The following is a 22,485-nucleotide window of genomic DNA, read 5'->3' on the forward strand; positions in this document are numbered from 1 at the left end:
TATCTGCACTGACTTGCTGAGTTCCCCCAGCATTTAGTGTGTGTTGATCAGGGTTTCCAGCATCTGCAGAATCTCGTGTTTAAGAGCGTGAAAAGGGTCTACCATACAACAGCCAAAGCTGAGTTCCTCATTTAATATAAATCACTGATGCAGCTTTTGGTCCAGAAGTAATTGGAAAAATAGGAGGCAGGTACTGGAGTTAGATGTATGGTATCAGTCAGCCATCTGCAGCCTAGAGATCCTCAAGTTATGTTTCAAGTCTTCCGGAAGGATTTCTGAGATAGTACACCCCGTGGCCTTTTCATTAGGTATACGTGCTCGTTCACGCAAATACCAGTTACTCAATGTATAAAAGCATGTAAGTATTCAAGAGCTTTAGCTGTTGTTCAGACCAAATAACATAATAGGGAACAAATGTGATCTAAGTGACTGTGGAATGTTTGTTGGTGCCAGACAGGGTGGTTTGAGTATTTCAGAAACTGCTGATCTCCTGGGATTTTCACACACAACAGTCTCTGGTGTTTACAAAGAATGGTTTAAAAAACAAAAATCAGTGAATGGCAGTTCTGGGGGCAAAAATGCCTTGTTACTGAAAGAGGTCAGAGGAGAATGGCCAGACTGGTTCAAGCTGACAGGTAGGCAACAGTAACTCAAATAACCACATGTTACAACAGTGGTGTGCAGAAGAGCATCTCTGAATGCACAACACATCAAACATTGAAGTGGATGGGCTACAGCAGCAGAAAACCACAAGCATATACTTAGTAAACACGAGGAATTCTGCAGATGCTGGAAATTCAAGCAACACACATCAAATTTGCTGGTGAACGCAGCAGGCCAGGCAGCATCTCTAGGAAGAGGTACAGTCGACGTTTCAGGCCGAGACCCTTCGTCAGGACTAAGATGAAGGGTTTCGGCCCGAAACGTCGACTGCACCTTTTCCTAGAGATGCTGCCTGGCCTGCTGCGTTCACCAGCAAAATTGATGTGTGTAACATACACTTTGTGTCTACTTTATTAAGTACAGGAGGCACCTAATAAAGTGACCATTGAGCGCACCAGCTTAGCTGAATTACAAGATTACAATTATGATTAAGATTTGTGTCGTAATTGTCAAAAAAAAAATGCTCTCCCTGCTCTTTTATGGTCAATCACTTAACACAGGAAGATCCTTTGCATTGGGAGCATGGTCATGAACATTGCCAAAAGCCTTTACTGATAAGTATTACAGCTTCCATCATAACCTTTGGGCATAACAAAGCATTTAAAAGCCAAGTTAAGTATAATTACTGTTGCAAAGTAGGAAATAGAGCAGCCAGTTACCACACACTGCAAACAATGAGGTGATAAAATACTTGATGATCTGTGTTTGTGTGGTTGGTTAAATGAAAATGATGACCAGGCACATGGGGGAGCTCCCTACTGTAATACCTCTCCGAAAGTTGGTTCTTCTAACAGTGCAGAACTCCCACCAATGTACAAGGTAGTAAGGCTAGATTTCTATTCTTATCATAATCCGAGCTGAAATAGCAGGGCACAATTACAGCTCGAGTTGTCATGAGTTTGGAGTTAAATTGTGGCATCCTCTGTAAGGAGTTGGTACTTCCTCCCTGTGGAACGTGTGGATTTTCTCCAGGTCCTCCCACACTTTGAAGACCTACAGATAGGTTAATTGGTCATTGTAAATTGTCCTGTCTAGGGTGGGGTTAAATTGGAGTTGCAGCTTGAAGGGCATATTCCGCAATGTATCCCTAAATAAAGATAAAGGGGACGTTCATTGGCTGTCTTTGAGTTAGAGAAACTTGGATGAGGAACTGAGTAACTTTTTCAAGGAAGTGGGGAAGTAAATTGCATGAAATATGGTCATGAGTAAACAGATTCCTGCAATGCCAAAACAGATACGTCACAGCCTGGTATTGAAACACCAATGTCCAGGAAAGTGGTGAATACAGCCTAGTCCTTCACCGGAAAAGCCCCTCACTACCCCCACACCATGCAGTACATTTACAAGGAGTGCTGCTGCAAGAAAGCAGCATCCGTCACCCAGGACCCCCACCAACCTGGCCACGCTCCCTTCTTGCAGCTCCTGTTGGGAAGGAGGTACAGGAGCCTTAGTTCTCAGCCACCAGGTTCAGGAACAGTTATTTCCTATACAACCATCAGGCTCCTGAACCAGTGTGGTTAACTTCACTCACCTTAATGCCTAACTGACTCTATAACCCCATAGACTCACGTAAGGACTCTGCAACTGAAGTTCTCAGTATTATTTATTAATTGTTGGCATGATTTATTTTCTTTTGCATGTTGGTTGTCAGTCTTTGTTATGTATGGTTCTATTGTATTTATTTTCCTGTAAATGCCTGCAGAAAAATGAATCTCAAGATGGTATAGGGTGACATATACATGTTTGATAATAAATTTACTTTGAACAATGTCTTAAGAAACTACAACAACTAGAAACTCTACAATGCTGGCTTCTTACAGTATAGAGCTATTGTTAAATTGCTGCAGATTAAGAAGGGGAATAAACTTAAGAAGGGGAATAAACTTTTCCACCCAAAGGATGTTGCTGGGATTTAAGGGCCTAAGTTACAGGGAAAGGTTGAAATGGAGTGTAAGAGAATGAGGGGGGAACTTTGAAACCAATCATAAAACTGTTCCTTTTAATCATGCCGATAATAAAGGACTTTAAGAATGCATTCCCATTTTAATATTGAATCCCAGCATTATCGATACTGTATGTTCTGTACCACATAAAGAATTAACACAGCTTTAGCATTTCTTTTTATTGTGTCTCATTGATAGAGCATTGAGTAATACACATTTATTACAAACACACAATAGAAACTAAAATGTACAACAGTTAAACTAATCACAAGACAAATAATATCCAGACAGTGAGAACATCTTCTCCAGTGTGTGCCATCTGTTTTTCTTTAAATATCACTAAAAGTATAGAACTCTTTCATCTTGCATTTTTTTTGCTTCAAGATAGTAGCAAAAGATCACATTTAAATCAAACACATGCACATGTGAATAAAGTGCAGCTCGGGAGTCAGACTGCACCAGGTAAATACAACATGATTCACAAAAAAATTCTCTTAAAAAAAAAACTTTAAACAATAATTCTTGTTGCAGTTATTTACAAGTTAATTATCGGCCACTTTTCGAACTTTGGAAGCAGGAAGCATTGTCAATACCACAATGTCCTCCTGTGTCATTTGGCCAGTAAGAATTCTAATTAAGCTGCCTTCTTGTTTTGCTTATTTCAAAATTATATTTAGCCAAAATACATTTAGACTTTAACAAGACAAATTCAAGTGACAGAATATCAGACCAATAACATATTAAACCAGATCTACATAATGATTTGATAGTCACTAAATCTTCATATCAGAAAAATTTCACACAAGTTCAAAGTTGCTTGCAAACAGAAGATAATGATAACTAAAGGAAATATGAGCTAACACAATGCAAAATATGTGGTCACAAGCATAAAAAAGCATCTTTAATAGTCCTGTAATTTGTCATAGCCAAATCAAAATCTAATGCAGGAAAGACTTACTTCCTTTACATAATGTAAAATACAAAGTAAATTTGGCAAACATGAATATCAAAGCACTTACACAAAAAACCTTCAAGTATGTATATATAAAAATGTAGCAGCGTCATATGGCTAAAAGAAAAGTCAGTTATGTATCACAATAATAACCATAAGTTATATGAACACTTACAGTTACTGTGTTGAGAACACAACACACTTTTCAGCTTCTAATTTCTACGAGTCTTTTAGGGGCACAACAACATTAAGTTATAGCTGCTTGTAAACTTACAACTAAAACTGTTTCTCTATCAAAGAAGAAACAAGTGGGGAATATTTAAGTTAAGTCTATTAAATTTATTTCCTTAAAATGATACTTAGTTGCAAACGTAAACAATTATTTTCTAGGCATACATAGAAAAGAAGTGAATTAAATCAGACCACATTGTAAGATTTCACCTAACATGCCACTGCATTTTATAATGATTCCATTATAAAAGAAAATCTGGATGCAGACACAAACTTACTTTCAGGATTCGGTTTTGAATGTCTTCTGGTAGCAATAGTTCACTCACATCAACAGAACATGCTTAATAATCTCAGTGCACTGTCACCCACTCCGTGCTCCAGGCCACATTTTATCAAATTGCAGTAAAACGCAGTTGGTGTGCTGGATCCCAATAATTATATAAACAAAATATCAAAGGGATGAACTAATAAGTCCAAACCTAGTACACATGATTAACTAGAATACACAAAATGGAGCACAATGTCACGGGCAATATTTTCTTATCATATATAGATATCTTTTTATACATATTTGCTGCCAAGTGATAATTTATAAAACTCTTAAAATGACACCCTTAACATCTGGGTGTTCCACTGTGACACAGAACGAGTCAAAAAGCTTCTATTGCTTTAGTTGTTAATGCCCTTTTAGCTACTTGTTTATAAATCATCTTTATACTTGTGTCCTGCCATGTTAATGTTTTAATCACAACACTGTTACTACACTTTGACTATGGGACAAGCATCAACTACTGAAACAACATCATTCTGCAGATTAGAGATTCTGCGAAATTTCTTGACCAAAACGACTTATGTTTGAAAATGAAGTGCTTCAGTATTCCTACACACAAATGCAAAGGAAATAGTCTTCAGAAGCATTAGCTTCAAAGTAAAATGTTAAGTTTCTCAATCTTCTAATATTCATCAGTGGTCTTTTCCAGGAAAAGGTTTCGAACGTCCAAAATGGAAGCCAGTTCTAGAATGTGATTCTGGAGAACAGGGTTCTCCACACTATCTTCTTTCTGTAACTGTGGGTATGTTTCTGGGTAATTACGAGTTTCCTGTGAATTGATGAGGGAACAAAAGCAGGAGAGTAAGTAGCTGTGCAAAGAATCAAATTTAATGTTGCACTTTGATCTCCCCAAACTATAAGATAACTGTGGCAACATGTATACTCGAACATATTTAAGGCAGGAAGTCTTAAGCTAATCAATATGATACTCAATTTCACAATAAAGTAGGATTCAAACAAAGAAATGCAGGTGAAAACTAAATCCATAGTAAAAAAAAATAGAACACATAGTACAATAAAATTATCACATTTCAATACAATCAACACAGAAAAACTGAACAAAAATAACAGGTGAAGCACAAGAGATCTAACATCATATGAGTGGCACAGTAGTATTCCTGACCCCGTTCTCATTAGTGAGAAGCTCATACTTTCTAATTAATTGATCGGTAAACATTTTATAGAAACCATATCTGATAAATATAGTACAAGTGATTGTTGTTTTCTTGAAGTTAAAAATCAAAGAAAACAAACCCTACCCTAAACATTTTGTGCAGTCTCATGGTTGCAGAGCAGAGAACAAAGCGCGTCAACAGTAATCGAAGAAAATCATCACCAAAGAACTGAAGAAATGCCTGATCTGTAACAAAAAAAATAGAAATTACTCTGAACAGGTAACAATGATCAGTCAGCAGTTCAAGACTGTGAATATAAGAGCATATAAAACAAAACTAAGAGTAGACCATTGGCCCCTGTGCCCAAGAGCACTCTGTAAGTGTACTCCTTACACACGGGATCTCTCCTTTGTGATGGAGGGCACTTTGTAAACACACTACTCACACACGGGATCTCTCCTTCAGAATCAGAATCAGGTTTATTATCACCAGCAAATGGGAAATTTGTTAACTTAGCAGCAGCACTTCAATGCAATACATAATCTAGCTGAGAGAAAAAAAATAATAAAATAAAACAATAATAAATAAACAACTAAATCAATTATGTACAGTATATTGAAAAGATTTTAAAAAGTGCAAAAACAGAAATACTGTATATTTTTTAAAAAGTGAGGTAGTGCCCAAAGCATCAGTGACATTTAGGAATTGGACAGTAGAAGGCAAGAAGGTGTTCCTGAATCTCTGAGTGTGTGCCTTCAGGCTTCTGTATCTCCTACCTGATGGTAACAGTGAGAAAAGGATATGCCCTGGGTGCTGGAGGTCCTTAATAATGGGCGCTGCCTTTCTGAGACACCGCTCCCTAAAGATGTCCTGGGTACTTTGAGGGCTAGTACCCAAGATGGAGCTGACCAAATTTACAACCTTCTGCAATTTTTTTTGTCCTGTGCAGTAGCCCCTCTGTACCAGACAGTGATGCAACCTGTCAGAATGCTCTCCACAGTACAACTATAGAAGTTTTTGAGTGTATTTGTTGACATGCCAAATTTCTTCAAACTCCTAATGAAGTATAGCCGCTGTCTTGCCTTCTTTATAACTACATCTATATGTTGGCACCAGGTTAGATCCTCAGAGATCTTGACACCCAGGAACTTGAAGCTGCTCACTCTCTCCACTTCTGACCCCTCTATGAGGATTGGTATGTGTTCCTTCATCTTACCCTTCCTGAAGTCCACAATCAGCTCTTTCGTCTTACTGACGTTGAGTGCCAGGTTGTTGCTGTGGCACCACTCCACTAGTTGGCATACCTCACTCCTGTACACCCTCTCGTCACCACCTGAGATTCTACCAAGAATGGTTATATCTTCAGCAAATTTTTAGATGGTATTTGAGCTATGCCTAACCACACACACATGATGGAGAGTACTCTGTAAACGCCCTCCTTATGTACAGGCATTCACTTACACAAGGATCTCTCCTTCATGATGGATACCCACCTTGTTCCCTCCGCATTGCTACAGATATTCCGCGTCCGACACCAAAGTTCAGCTTAATTCCAAACCGAGCTGATGTGCTCAGATTTGGCTTTATGCTGCCTTTCCCGTGGTACATTGCAGAGTATTCCATTTCTTTAGTAATGGGGATGTGTAAATGTGTGCATGTTATTTGTATACTGAATTTAAGGTAGAAACTTACGTTTATTTTGTAATGTGATTGTAATTAAATTGTGGGGTGTATCATATTCTAATTCTTGTGTAGTCTTAAGTTAACTTTGTTGGTAATTAAAGATGGCATGTCTTAGTGCCTAAAAAAAGGAGCTCATCACTTTCAGTAAAAGAGAGAGATAGGGGCTGCCAGGAGTTCATACTGGACAAAAATAAGTATGGAGCTATTACAAACAACAGGAAATCTGCAGATGCTGGAAATTCAAGCAACACACATCAAAGTTGCTGGTGAACACAGCAGGCCAGGCAGCATCTGTAGGAAGAGGTGCAGTCGACGTTTCAGGCCGAGACCCTTCGTCAGGACTAACTGAAGGAAGAGTGAGTAAGGGATTTGAAAGTTGGAGGGGGAGGGGGAGATCCAAAATGATAGGAGAAGACAGGAGGGGGAGGGATGGAGCCAAGAGCTGGACAGGTGATAGGCAAAAGGGGATACGAGAGGATCATGGGACAGGAGGTCCGGGAAGAATGACAAGGGGGGGGACCCAGAGGATGGGCAAGGGGTATATTCAGAGGGACAGAGGGAGAAAAAGGAGAGTAAGAGAAAGAATGTGTGTATAAAAATAAGTAACAGATAGGGTACAAGGGGGAGGTGGGGCATTAGCGGAAGTAAGAGAAGTCGATGTTCATGCCATCAGGTTGGAGGCTACCCAGACGGAATATAAGGTGTTGTTCCTCCAACCTGAGTGTGGCTTCATCTTTACAGTAGAGGAGGCCGTGGATAGACATGTCAGAATGGGAATGGGATGTGGAATTAAAATGTGTGGCCACTGGGAGATCCTGATTTCTCTGGCAGACAGAGCGTAGGTGTTCAGCAAAGCGGTCTCCCAGTCTGCGTCGGGTCTCGCCAATATATAAAAGGCCACATCGGGAGCACCGGACGCAGTATATCACCCCAACCGACTCACAGGTGAAGTGTTGCCTCACCTGGAAGGACTGTTTGGGGCCCTGAATGGTGGTAAGGGAGGAAGTGTAAGTGCATGTGTAGCACTTGTTTCGCTTACACAGATGAGTGCCAGCAGGGAGATCAGTGGGGAGGGATGGGGGGGACGAATGGACAAGGGAGTTGCGTAGGGAGCAATCCCTGCCGAAAGCAGAGAGGGGGGGGAGGGAAAGATGTGCTTAGTGGTGGGATCCCGTTGGAGGTGGCGGAAGTTACGGAGAATAATATGTTGGACCCGGAGGCTGGTGGGGTGGGAGGTGAGGACCAGGGGAACCCTATTCCTAGTGGGGTGGCGGGAGGATGGAGTGAGAGCTGATGTACGTGAAATGGGGGAGATGCGTTTAAGAGCAGAGTTGATAGTGGAGGAAGGGAAGCCCTTTTCTTTAAAAAAGGAAGACATCTCCCTCGTCCTAGAATGAAAAGCCTCATCCTGAGAGCAGATGCGGCGGAGACGGAGGAATTGTGAGAAGGGGATGGCGTTTTTGCAAGAGACAGGGTGAGAAGAGGAATAGTCCAGATAGCTGTGAGTCAGTAGGCTTATAGTAGACATCAGTGGATAAGCTGTCTCCAGAGACAGAGACAGAAAGATCTAGAAAGGGGAGGGAGGTGTCGGAAATGGACCAGGTAAACTTGAGGGCAGGGTGAAAGTTGGAGCTAAAGTTAATAAAGTCAACGAGCTCTGCATGCGTGCAGGAAGCAGCACCAATGCAGTCGTCGATGTAGCGAAGGAAAAGTGGGGGACAGATACCAGAATAGGCACGGAACATAGATTGTTCCACAAAGCCAACAAAAAGGCAGGCATAGCTAGGGCCCATACGGGTGCCCATAGCTACACCTTTAGTTTGGAGGAAGTGGGAGGAGCCAAAGGAGAAATTATTAAGGGTAAGGACTAATTCCGCTAGACGGAGCAGAGTGGTGGTAGAGGGGAACTGATTAGGTCTGGAATCCAAAAAGAAGCGTAGAGCTTTGAGACCTTCCTGATGGGGGATGGAAGTATATAGGGACTGGACATCCATGGTGAAAATAAAGCGGTGGGGGCCAGGGAACTTAAAATCATCAAAAAGTTTAAGAGCGTGAGAAGTGTCACGAACATAGGTAGGAAGGGATTGAACAAGGGGGGATATGGAGCTATTAGTGAGTTTTCTTGTAAATTTTGGCATTTTTCTTGTAACTATTTTCATTCACTTTTATAAGTTTGATTTATGATGCACCGAATAAACACCCTTGCACTAAAGTGCTAAGTGACTCCAGCCATTTCTTCTTTGATCATAACCCACGTTTCACCTCAGAATCACCACCGTGCACCAGCCCTCACCTGATACAAGTTTCTAACAGAAATAAACTACAATTTATTTGGAAAGCTTAATGCAACTATGCAATGATAATAGTTCTGCAGTTTTATCCCCTTAGATAAGTTTGCAGTCATGAGGGACAATCTTATTGAAACCTATTGAATATTGAAAGGTCCAGATAGAGTGAACATGGAGTGACTTCCTTCAAACCCAAGATGTAGCTACGAGCACTTGCATGTGTCCCAGCTATGCCTGCCTTTTCATCGGATATGTGGAACAGTCCATGTTCCGAGCCTACACCAGCATCGCTCCCCAACTCTTACTCCGCTACATTGACGACTTCATTGGTGCTGCTTCCTGCGTCCATACTGAGCTCGTCAATTTCATCAAATTTGCCTCTAACTTCCACCCTACCTTGGTCCATTTCTGACACTTCTCTCCCTTTCTTGATCTCTCAGTCTCCACCTCTGTAAACAGTCTATCTACATATCTTTTACAACTCTCACAGCTATCTGGACTATACCCATTCCCACCCTGTCACTTGTAAAAATGCCATTCCCTTTTCTCAGATCCTCCACCTCCATTGCATCGGCTCTCAGGATGAGGCTTTTCATTCCAGAACAACTGAGGTGTCCTCCTTCTTCAAAGAAAAGGGGCATCCCTTCCTCCAACATCAACTTTGCCTCACCCACACCTCTTCCATTGCACACACCTGTCCTTACCCCATCTTCCCGCTACCACGCCAGGGATAGAGTTCCTGTTATCCTCACCTACCACCCCACAAGCCTCCGCATCCAGCAAATAATTCTCCATAACTTCTACCATCTCCAAAGGGATACCTCCACCAAGCACATTGTACCCTCCCCCCACCCACCTACTTCCCACTTTCCACATGGATCGTTCCCAACACAACTCCCTTGTCCGCTTGTCCCTCTCCACTGATCTCCCTCCTGGCATTTCTCCTTGCAAACTGAACAAGCGCCACACTTGCCCCTACATCTCCACCGTCACTACCATTCAGGGCCACAAACAGTCCTTCCAGATGAGGTGACACTTCACCTGTGAGTCTGTTGGGGTCACCTACTGTTCCAGCGCTCCCAGTGTGGCCTCCTATGCATCAGTGTGAACTGACATGGATCGGGAGACTGATTTGTTGAGCATCTCCACTCCATCTGCCACAAAAAGTGGGTTTTCTCGGTGGTCAACCGAGAAATTCTACTTCCCATTCCCATTTTTTGGGGGCTTTTGCTATGGCTTGCTTGGTGGGTAGTGGGGAATGATGCTTTCCACAGGAACAAGTAGGGGAAGGGAGAGGGGTAGGGTTGGTGCTTTGTTGCTACTTGTGCATGGGGGGGCCTTTGGTGTTCTAATGTTTTTCTGTCATTGATTCGTTTGGGGTTTTCTTCAGTTTTGCGGATATCCGCAAAGAGTAAGAATTTCAGGTTCTATATTGTATACATTCTCTGATAATAAAAGGATTATAAATCTGATTGATTTGAGATTTAACATAATTAGATTTCAATTGATTAGCCAGCAGCTTGCCAATTTTATCACTGTGAACATAAAAATCACTTCTTGTTTTCTTTAATTGGTTTACAATCGAGGACGAGAGTAGTAAACTGTGTTCCATTTGAAGTTCAGTTCTTTGTTTGTATAGCTCCTCAGAAGGAGCCATAACATATTTCTTATCAATTTCTTTAATCTTGTCCACAATTGCCATCTCCTCCTGCTTCTGTTTCTTCCTCAAAGCAACGGAATACGAAATAATCTGACCCCGAATATAGGCTTTAAAAGTGTCCCAAAGAGTGTTAACCGAAATATCTTCTGTATGGTTAATTGTAAAAAAAAGCTCAATCTGTTCATTCATAAAATTAACAAAGTCCGAGTCCTGAAGCAACAGCGAATTAAAACGCCATTGTCTATTGTTTGGTATATTGGCCATAATTTTAATAGAAAGCTTAAGTGGAGCATGATCCGAAATGGTTATAGAATCATAATCACATTTAATCACTGAAGGAATGAGACGAGAATCAATGAAAAAATAATCAATTCTTGAATAGGAATGATGAACATGTGAAAAGAAGGAAAAATCTTTTTCCTGAGGATGCAGAAAACGCCAAATGTCCGTCGACCCAGAATCAGAAAGGAAAAAATTAATCAAATTTGCAGATTTATTAGGTAAAGTCCGTAAAGGAGCCGAACGGTCCAAAGCTGGAGATAAACAGGTATTAAGATCTCCGCCCCAAATCAATGAAAACTCGTTCAAATTCGGAAACTGATCAAACAATGATTTATAAAATTCCGGACAATCCATATTAGGAGCATAAACATTAACCAAAACTACTTTTTTATTAAATAGTAAACCACTAACCAATAAAAATCTACCATTCGGATCAGAGATAATATCCTGTTGTATAAAAGTAACTGAGGAATCTATAAAAATAGAGACGCCTCGAATCTTAGCATTGGAGTTCGAATGAAATTGTTGTCCCTTCCAGAATTTGAAAAAACGTAGTCTGTCCCCCCTCCGTACATGGGTCTCTTGTAAAAATAAAATTTGTGCTTTAAGTCTCCGGAACACTTTAAAAACTTTTTTCCTTTTAATAGGATGATTAAGACCATTAGTATTCCAGGAGACAAAATTAATAATAGACTCCATAAATCCTAAAGTCAACCCACAACAAGGGGGATTAACAATAGGCGCGACCCACAAACCTGGAGAGGAAACAGAACATACAAAAGATACCGGGGAAAAGGACGCAACCAGTACTTCAATAATGTATATAGCCCAAAGAGAAACAAACTAAAACGTGAAGCCCCTCCCACCACCCCCCACCCCAAGACCCCAAGGCAAAATCTAAAGCAGACCCGCCAGAAAGAAGCAAGCGCTAAAACTACCCCCATGACTTCCGGTATACGCTCCCTAAAAAAAAGGTATAAATATGAAAAGGATCAGCTAATTGTAAAACAGTAAAAAAATAAGTAAAAAAAAGTTAGCTCAATTAAAATACACACAGAACAGAACAAAAGCCGGAAAATATATATTAAAAAAAAACCACAATAAACCTCAAACTCATGAATAGACACAGCAACAAAAAAAAATAGGATTATTAACATAAAGTGATTATAAAAAGCAAAACAGAATAAAATTTAAAAAAAACTACAAAATTTAAGGCCGCACAGGAAATATGTAAGATGACAAAAGGGAAGTAACCACCCAGAATCCCCTGGGAAAAGAAAGAAATGACGCAGTTAAAAAGAAAGTTTAGCAGCCATATTAAGAAATCAAAAGTAAACTTTTCTGCCCAAATAGGGCACAGAAAAGTTAAAACCAACCAATTCACAGCCTCCGATCAACGGAGATAATTAAAAAAAGGCAATTAAGATGTTGAAGATGAAAGTTGATCCAGATAACTCTGGGCATCCGATGGAGAATCAAAAAAACGAAGGGCTCCATCTAACATGCGAATCCTTAGACGTGCAGGGTACAGCAGCGCTGGTCTTAAATCCATCTTATAGAATTCCGACATCACGGATCTGTAACGGACCCGTTGGTCCCAGATTGGTTTACTGAAATCTTCCACGAATCGGAACTTAAGATCCGAAAAATCAATGAAACCTTTAGATCGAGCGAATCGAAACAGTCTCTCCTTGTCTTGAAAATAATGAAAACGTAAAATAACATGCCTAGGTCTATCTAATAAATATAACTTATCAAGAATACATTTTTTTAGATATTTACAAGTTAGAAATTTCCTAAGTACTATACTTTCTTCCTTTCCAATGCTTCCTCCTATATATATTTTAGATTCGATAATTAACCTTAATCCATGTCAGAAAGGTGCATCGGCTATGATTTATAATATTATTATGAAACTTAGGAAAGCTCCATTTGATAAGATTAGGGTAGATTGGGAACAGGAATTGGGGCTTACCATTTCTGTGGATGATTGGGGGCAGATTTTACAATTAGTTAATACTTCCTCTATTTGTGCTAAACATTCCCTAATTCAATTTAAAGTGGTTCATAGAGCACATATGTCCAAAGATAAGTTAGCGCGTTTTTACTCGCATATTAATCCTTTCTGTGATAGATGTTCGGGGCAGATAGCCTCTTTAACTCATATGTTTTGGTCTTGCCCTACTTTGGAAACTTTTTGGAGAGATATTTTCAATATTATTTCTAAGGTATTAAATATAGATATCTCTCCTCACCCTATTACTGCTATCTTTGGACTACCTAAAATTTCTAGTAATCTTTCCCCTTCAGCCCGTAGAATGATTGCATTTCTTACTTTAATGGCGAAAAGATGTATTTTACAACATTGGAAAGAGCTTAATGCTCCAACTACCTTTTTTTGGTTTTCTCAGACGATTTTATGTTTGAATTTGGAGAAAATTAGAAGTAACCTTTATGATTCTTCATTTAAATTTGAACAGATTTGGGGACCTTTTATTCGATATTTTCATTTAATGTAATATTTACCCTTCTTGTTTTTTTTTCACTGTTTTAATGGAGGTCGGGATTGAGGACGTGATTTTAAGTTTAACTCTGTTTGGTTTCAAGTTAGCCCATTGCTTTGCCTTGCTTTTAGTTAGCTGCACGGTGGGTTTTTTTTTGGGGGTTTTTTTTTCTTTTTTTTTCCATTGATATATATAAAATTTAGTATACTATTATGTTATCTTGGTTTCTTATGCTTAAATTACATTGTTTGTAGTATTTTCTTTTTGGTATTGTTATCTTTTGGAATTTTATTATACTTTAACATTGTATTAATGTTTATATGGCTTACCTTTTTTGTATACTTACTCAATAAAAAGATTTAAAAAAAGGAACCATTGAACATGTTAGTCCATGGCCTCCTCAACTAGCACCATGAAGCCACACTCAGATTGGAGGAGCATCACCTTATATTCCAGCTGGGTAGCCTTGAACCTGAAGGTATGAGCATTGATTTCTCAAACTTCCAGCAGTTGCCCTAACTTCTCCTTCACCATTCCCCATTCTTGTTTTCCTCTCACAGATTCTCTTCTTATCTGCCCATCACCTCCCTCTGACACTCCTCCGCCTTCCCTTTCTTCCATGGTCTTCTGTCCTCTCCTACCATTTCCTATCTCTTTCACCAATCAACTTTCCAGCTCTTTACTTCACCCTCTCCAAGTTTCATCTATAACCTGCCACCTTATACTTCTTCCTCTTCACCCCCCACCTTCTTATCCTGACTTCTCCCCTTCCTTTCCAGCCCTGATGAAGGGTCTTGGCCCAAAATATTGACTCTTTACTCTTTTCCATAGATGCTGCTTGACCTCCTGAAATTCTCCAGCATTTTGTGTGTGTTGCTTTGGATTTCCAGCATCTGCCGATTTTCCCATGTTTGTGATTGTTTCCTACAATCTCGGACCAGATGGCACTGCCTCAGAATACAAAGACATGGAGCCCAAGTATTTGGCTATATTTAAAGTGGAGGTTGATAGGTTCTTGATTTGTCAGGGTGTCAAACGTCAGGGAGAAGGCAGAAGAACGGGATTGAAAGGGAAAATAACTAGCTGTGTTCAAATGGGGGAACAGACTCAATGGGCTGAATGGCTTAGCTCTGCTCCTGTATCTCATCGTCTTATGGTCTATGGAAACAGGCTTCATTTAACAAATCCAAAATCCTTTCTCCAAACTTTAAACACTTATAATTTCAGATCTGTGAGAAAACATGGAGATGTAACGAGAGCCGATATCAAAGTTAAGGCACTGCAACACTGAGGACGGCATTCATTATGTAGTCATTATACAGATTATGAGACAGGACTGGAGCCATTTTAAATGCAAAATGGTGCTGTACGACAACTTGCATTTTATTATAGCATTTGACACTCGCTCAGTAAAAATGTCTTTCTTTTGATAATTTACCACAAAATCTGACCACTAACCACTGGTAGAAGCACTGTCATCTTCCAATTAAAATGAAGTATTGCACAGTACAAATGTTTAATAGTTTGAATGATCAGCAAACATATGAAAATTAGTTTCTGCAAGGAAATAATAACGATCAAAATATCACCTGGCACTGATTCAGAGTCAAAACATTTGACTATGTGAATACTCTGGCTTCCTCCTGCATCCCAATAAAAACAGGTGACTACTGCAAATTACCAATATTAGAGGTTGGTGATAGAAGAATCAAATGTGAATTGATGGCCATGTACCTGTATGAACAGTACGCAAGACACCAGTAGCCACTTTATTTGGTACAACTGTATATCTGCTCATTAATGCAAATCACCCAATCATGTGGCAGCAATTCAATCCATAAAAGCATGCAGACATGATCAAGAGGTTGAGTTGTTGTTCAGACCAAACAGTCAAAAGGGGAAGAAATATGGTTTAAGTGACTTTGACCATGGATTGATTGTTGGTGCCACACTCACAACATGCTGGACAAACTCAGCAGGTCGGGCAGCATCTGTGAAAACGATCAGTCAACGTTTCCGGTTCCAGCCCGAAACGTTGACTGATCGTTTCCACGGATGCTGCTTGACCTGCTGAGTTCCTCCAGCGTGTTGTGAGTGTTGCTTTGACCCCAGCATCTGCAGAGTATTTTAGTCATAGTCATACTTTATTGATCCCGGGGGAAATTGGTTTTCATTATAGTTGCACCATAAATAATAAATAAGTAATAAAACCATAAGTCGTTAAATAGTAATATGTAAATTATGCCAGGAAATAAGTCCAGGACCAGCCTATTGGCTCAGGGTGTCTGACCCTCCAAGGAAGGAGTTGTAAAGTTTGATGGCCACAGGCAGGAATGACTTCCGATGACGCTCTGTGCTGCATCTCGGTGGAATGAGTCTCTGGCTGAATGTTCTCCTGTGCCCAAACAGTACATTATGTAGTGGATGGGAGACATTGTCCAAGATGGCATGCAACTTGGACAGCATCCTCTTTTCAGACACCACCGTCAGAGAGTCCAGTTCCATCCCCACAACCTCACTGGCTTTACGAATGAGTTTGTTGATTCTGTTGGTGTCTGCTACCCTCAGCCTGCTGCCCCAGCACACAACAGCAAACATGATCGCACTGGCCACCACAGACTCGTAGAACATCCTCAGCATCATCTGGCAGATGTTAAAGGACCTGTCTTCTCAGGAAATAGAGACGGCTCTGACCCTTCTTGTAGACAGCCTCAGTGTTCTTTGACCAGTCCAGTTTATTGTCAATTCGTATCCCCAGGTATTTGTAATCCTCCACCATGTCCACACTGACCCCCTGGACGGAAACAGGGGTCACCGGTACCTTAGCTCTCCTCAGGTCTACCACCAGCTCCTTAGTCTTTTTCACATTAAGCTGCAGATAATTCTGCTCACACCATGTGTTTTGTGTTTATGATTGTTGGTGCCAGATGGAATGGTTGGAGTATCTCAGAATAGTTTCTAGAATTTACAGAGAATGGCCGTAGAAAACAAAAAAAAAATCCAGTGAGCAGCAGTTCTGTGGGTGAAAATGCTTTGTTAATATGAGCGATCAGAGGAGAATGGCCAGGCTGCTTCAAGCTGACAGGAAAATGACAGTAACTCAGATAACCACACATTGCAACAGGAGAAGACCACGAGCATACACTCAGTGGCCACTTTATTAGGTACAGGAGGTATCTAATAAAGTGGCTGCTAAGTGTACCTTGGTACATGAGACAATAATAAACACATTCCAAGTATAGGTTACAAAAACACACACAATACCTAGCAACAGAAGATTAAATTCTATCACATAAAGGATTCCACTCTGGAACTAAGGTAGAACTCAATAACCAAGAGAACCAAGCCAAACAGGAGTTAATTTTGGCTATTATTACACTGCAAAATTAAATGTGTCTGTTTTCCACATACTCCAACAACCCCGAACCCTGAAACAAGCAAATAAGCCTCCCAGATACTGCACTTTGCAAGGAGAGAGTCCTCAAAAACAGCCAAATATCATACCCCCATTACTTTAGAAAAGTTGCAGGTAAAGAATCAGTGTAGCTTATCAATTTCAATTACATCTGAAGGAAAGAGTCTTCATGTTCAGATGTATATCATTAGGAGTTGTTAGGAAAAAATGAAATTTACATCCGCTATTAGAAGAACCCCATACAGAAAATGGCCGACTAATCTATTAAAATGGTAAGTGTAACAATGGACCATCTCGAATACCTGTCAGTCTTTTTGGAAAGTAAACTGTAGGCTTCCCCTTAATTAATTTGCCGTATTCAATTGGATGGAAAGCTATACTATACCAATGATCCTCTCATGTATACGCAGAAGGCTCTGTCTTTTTGCATGGGCCTTTGAGCACACATGGTTTTCATCATGGAGGGCCTGATTCCTGCACAGTAAGTTGCCCAGCCTGTATAGTAGCTAACGTGACTTAGTAAAAACATTTATTCCTACTACTCCATTGCCATTCTAGTCATTTTGCTGAAAATAATTTATTTGATCATTAACCAATTTTATCATAAAATAAGAGCATAACTTACCCACGGTCCGTGATTTAGTCAGCAGGTGAGCTATGTCTCTATAAATCTTAAGAAGGTATTCTTGACATTTATCCCACAACCCTTTTCTCATGCTTGTGAGTCGGCACATAAAGAGAAATGCCATCAAAGGATTATAGAGAAAAAGGGTGAAAAGACTGCCTCGTTGAGTTTGATCTGCAAAAAAGAATACAAAATTCAGAAAATAATACTTAACACTGCCATTGCCATGAAAGAGAAACAAAGTCCTTTCAATGCTTATAATGTGACCAAGGCACTGTTTCGTGCTCTGTTGATTTAGAGTTACAGTGGGGAATAGACCTTTGAGGTCTTTAAGCCGCACCGTCCAACAACGCCTGGTGTTACACTAGCCTAATCATGGAACAATTACTCTACTAACCGGTATGTCTCTGGAGCTGGAGAAAACCCTCGCAACCCATAGCAGGGATGTACAGACTCCTTACAGATGAAGTCAGAATTGTATTCTAAACTCCAATGCCCCAAACTATAGTAGAGTCGCGCTAACTGCCAAGCCAATAATTGCTTAGTTGTAAAGTAAGTTCCTAAAATAATTATTTCAATATTTATCTACAAAGTTACATTGTCAGCTAGTGCCGTAGTGCATGCTGATAATCAGAGATCCTGTATCTTCACTGTTGAAGCTCACTGAACATAATTCTTTCCACTCTTTATCATCCAGCAGAGACTCACAAAATTACAAACCTTAAATTGTATTAACAACCTTTCTCTTGATTTCAATAAAAGAGCTGGTTATTGACTTCAGGAAGGTGTCAGTGCACAAGCTCCTTTCTACATCAATGGTGCAGAGGTTGAGGGGGTTCAGAGCTTCAAGTTCCAAGGTGTGAACATCACCAACAAACAGCCTGTCCTGGTCCAGTCATGCTGACGTTATGGCCAAGAAAGCTTCCTTAGGAGGCTAAAGGAAGTTAGCATGTCCATGTCAACTCTTCCAAATTGCATCCTATCTGTATGCATAATGGCGCTCTATGGCAATTGTTCTACACATGACTGCAAGAAGCTGCAGAGGGTTGTGGATACAGCACAGCACATCGTGGAAACCAGACTCCCATTTATGGACTCTGACCTTACGACTCTCCAACGGACCTCTTATATGGTAAGCTGGACTCTTGGTTTCACTATCTTCCTCGTTATCATCTTGCATTTTATTATTTACCTACACTGCACTTTTTCTAATAGCTTTTACACTTTATTTTGCTGTGTTATTGTTTTACCTTATTCTAGTTCAATGCACTGTGATCCGAATGACCAGTATGCAATACAAGCTTTTCACTGTACCTTGGTACATGTGACAATAGTAAACCAATTCCAATTCCAAATTTCTCTATTTCACAAATAAAATATAAAAGTTAATATCAATTGGACCACACTAGCATTAGCAAATAGTAAAATGGCATACATGATTTTGGTGCACTTCAAGTTTCTTAAGATATTGTGGAAAATAATAGCTACTGAGGAAAGTACAGCTCTGCATTAGTAACCAAGTGGCATAATACTAGTTTCAATGTATTTGTACCTTGTAAACCTTTGGGATATGCTGTTGGAGAAAGTAGACAAACTAAAGGCTGACCAAACAAGTTGATAAAATTCTGAAACAGAAAGGAAAATTAGAATAATCAACACAAATAATTGAATATCTTAACAAAATTGCACTGAACAATAACGGTGGTCACGTTTGACTAGCAAGGATATAGCTTTATAAAATATCAGTTTCATTTCAGCTGATTTCCAGTTTCTCAGTTAACAACATGACTAATAAGTGACATCCCACTGGTCAATATTCAAAACTTTCAGTTTTTATGAAATCCCAAATTAGAATGATTTAAAATTTTATATAACCATTTATGTATCACTCTCTAGCTGTTCGCCATTCAAATCAGAATCCTGTTTCACAACCCCATTTAAGGTTAGTTTTTCTCTTTCTGAAATAGGTTGTATTTTCTTCTTCATTTCCTGGAAATATCTTCATTCTTTGTCAGAAAAGACAACTCATTGCTTTAGCAGTATCTTTTTTTGTTTAAAGCCCTGCCATATGGTGCTGTGTGCCATGCCAAAAGCAGAATGATAGAAACCGAGAATATTGGTAAAATATAGAATGTAGACAATAGCATGACAGGAGCAAAGGACGGACATGAAATAGGTAAAATGATGGAATAATGGTTTATGACAAAGATAAGGTAGCGATGAACATCAGCGTGCACAACGGAATACCAACAGGGAGACGATCTTCATTTTTGATAGCTAACATGCGCCGAATAGCCTACTTCTGCTCCTATATCTTGGTCTAACATACGGAATACAGCATACAGTATAAGCTGTGGTGCAGTGTGCAAGCAGTTTTATTCCTCAAAGTGCACATCTTTTACAGAGCCATGCTAATCATCCTCCAAGCAAACGGTGAGTTGCCAGAGTCAGCACAATCTGCTTTTCCCCTCCCACTGTTCTTGCAATGAGACTTTTACTACTCTAACTTGACATCTGCCTCCAAATCATAGCCCTCTTAAATGCCTTTTGGCCACGTACCATAAGATGCAGGAGCTGAATTGGGCCATTCCCTAATTTCACTGGGGTTAAATCGTATTAGACAACAACACTGAGGGAATATCTTCAGCAAATTAGCTGCATTACCTCAGATGGACATTAGATGGCGCAATGTGCAGGCAATGACAAGTGTCATACGTAATTATATTTAATAGTTCAGTATCTTCTCACAGTTGAACTCAAGTGTCCAAAATGGGGCAAACATTTGATGACTTGAACGAATTTACAGAACAAAGGACAAATGATCTACAAATCAGTATTAAAAGGAGCAACTCCCATAAACACAAGATAGTCTGCAGATGCTGGAAATACAGAACAACAGACAAAATGCTGGAGGAACTCAGTAGATCAGGCAGCTTCGAAAGGAATAAGAAATTAATGTTTTGGGCCAATGCACTTCATCAAGACTGGAAAGGAAGGGGGAGGAAGCCAGAAACAAACTCCCACACAGTTGAACAGCCAAATGTAATGGTAAACAGAAAATTTACAACGGTAGGCAAGACAAGTCCTTTAAAGCTGTGGTTAGAAACATTTAGAAATTTTACTCTACATTTGTCTCGCTGTACTTCATCTGTCTGTGCTAAATAAAGTGATGAAAAGAAAAACACTTGCAAGCTTTGACATTTTTCACCTTAATTCTGAAAATTTATCAAAGATTTGTTTCCTTAAACCATTGAGCACATGTATATGAAACGCTGCTCTAGGAAAACAGCATCTATCATCAAAGATCCTCACCACCCAGGCCATGCTCTTTTCTCGCTGCTGCCGTCAGGAACAGATGCCTCAGGACTTGCCCATCACGTTCAAGAACAGTTACTACCCCTCAACCAACAGGCTCTTGAGCAAAAGGGGATGACTACACTCATTCTAATTCTGGTGTTCCCACAACCAATGGTCTCACTTTAAGGATTCTTTATCTTGCTATTTCTTGATGGTTATTTATTGCTATTTATTTGTATTTGTATTTGGACATAATCCATTTATCCTGTTGACAGTTACCGTTCTAAAGATTTGCCAAATATGTCACAGAAGAAGAATCTCAGGGTTGTCTGTGGTGATAGGTTTGTACTCGGAATATAAATTTTACTTTGAACTTAAGGTTGTTATAGCTGTGGATAGTAATGGGGACAAGCTCCCACTATCTATTAAATGCTCCTAAAGCCGTGCATTTCAAATAGCCTCTGACAACCAAGTTCAGCTACTGGCCTTCACATGAGCCTTAGCTACTAATCCTGGGGGAACCATTTCTACTGACAGAAGGGACAAAGGCAGGTTACTGACGCCTTAAAACCAGTCGCTCTGGGCAGATGGGGCTTGGGAGCTCATGTAGGAGAAGGAAAATTCTGATCTTAAATATCCTCTGCCTTGCAGCTATTCCCACAGGGGAAGGTTACGGGAATAAACCACAACGAAAAATCCAGAGCTGGAGTCCCTAAGACAGTCCAATGTTGAGTTCAATGCTGACTGGCAACTCCTGCGATACTGCTGGTGCCAAACTGTATCGGTCTCTGCCATTCCTTTGCATTCATCAGCTATGTGGAGAGAGGAAGCCTGCTGCATGGCCAACAGCTTGCTCTCCATAATGTACTGCCCTGGCTTGCGTATCATGTGGACAGCTAAAACGCAACATTCATCGTCGACCCTGACCAATGAGGGCCTCATATCAAAAATTTAAGGAAAAGTTGGTCAAAGGGAAACTGGTGCTCATACATTAATTTTTGTCTTTTATGCACTTAGAATAGAAACACTATGACAAGAATGAGGAACCAAAGGGAGGTTCAGTTCTGTCGCACAAGTAACATAATACATGCAATATGCAATGAATAAATATTCCAAATGAGCCAAGATCTCAGAGACAGATTGCCATTACTAAACTAATTATTCAGGGGAAACCTTACAAAATGCTGTCTGGGGTGACCATGAGAGACTTGTCATTGGCAAAAATATTAGGCTATTGATAAAGGCACCATCCGGGACATGCATTCTACTTCTTACTACCATCAGCAAGGAGGTATAGGCAAAGACACAAACTCAACATTTTAGGAACGGCTTCTTCTCCCGTACCATCAGATTTCTGAACAGACAATGAACCAACCCATGAACACTACCTCACTATTTTTGCTCTCATTTTGCACTATTTAATTATATCTATCTCTCTCTCTTCTCTTTCTCTTCGATTGTCCATCAAAATCCGATGGCGATGTTCACTCCTTTAA

At 40.0% G+C, this 22,485-nt stretch overlaps 1 protein-coding gene across 3 annotated transcripts in view; it reads right to left on the reverse strand.

The window, feature by feature from the left end:
- Positions 1–1,154: 1,154 nt before the first annotated feature.
- scai (suppressor of cancer cell invasion) overlaps positions 1,155–22,485 on the reverse strand; it is a 158,000-nt gene continuing 136,669 nt past the window's right edge. For 2 of the 3 annotated variants that reach the window (XM_063073391.1, XM_063073392.1), the window contains exons 14-17: positions 19,245–19,317; positions 17,693–17,866; positions 5,380–5,480; positions 1,155–4,889 (exon numbers count right to left, since the gene is read on the reverse strand). In XM_063073391.1, coding sequence (XP_062929461.1) covers positions 4,743–4,889; positions 5,380–5,480; positions 17,693–17,866; positions 19,245–19,317 — 495 coding nt within the window. In that variant the 3' untranslated portion in view covers positions 1,155–4,742. Of the gene's footprint in view, positions 4,890–5,379; positions 5,481–15,769; positions 16,669–17,692; positions 17,867–19,244; positions 19,318–22,485 lie in introns of those variants that run through there. The other variant, XM_063073393.1, reaches the window with a different exon arrangement.

The sequence above is a fragment of the Mobula hypostoma genome, chromosome 21, assembly GCF_963921235.1.
Source record: "Mobula hypostoma chromosome 21, sMobHyp1.1, whole genome shotgun sequence".
NCBI lineage: Eukaryota > Metazoa > Chordata > Chondrichthyes > Myliobatiformes > Myliobatidae > Mobula > Mobula hypostoma.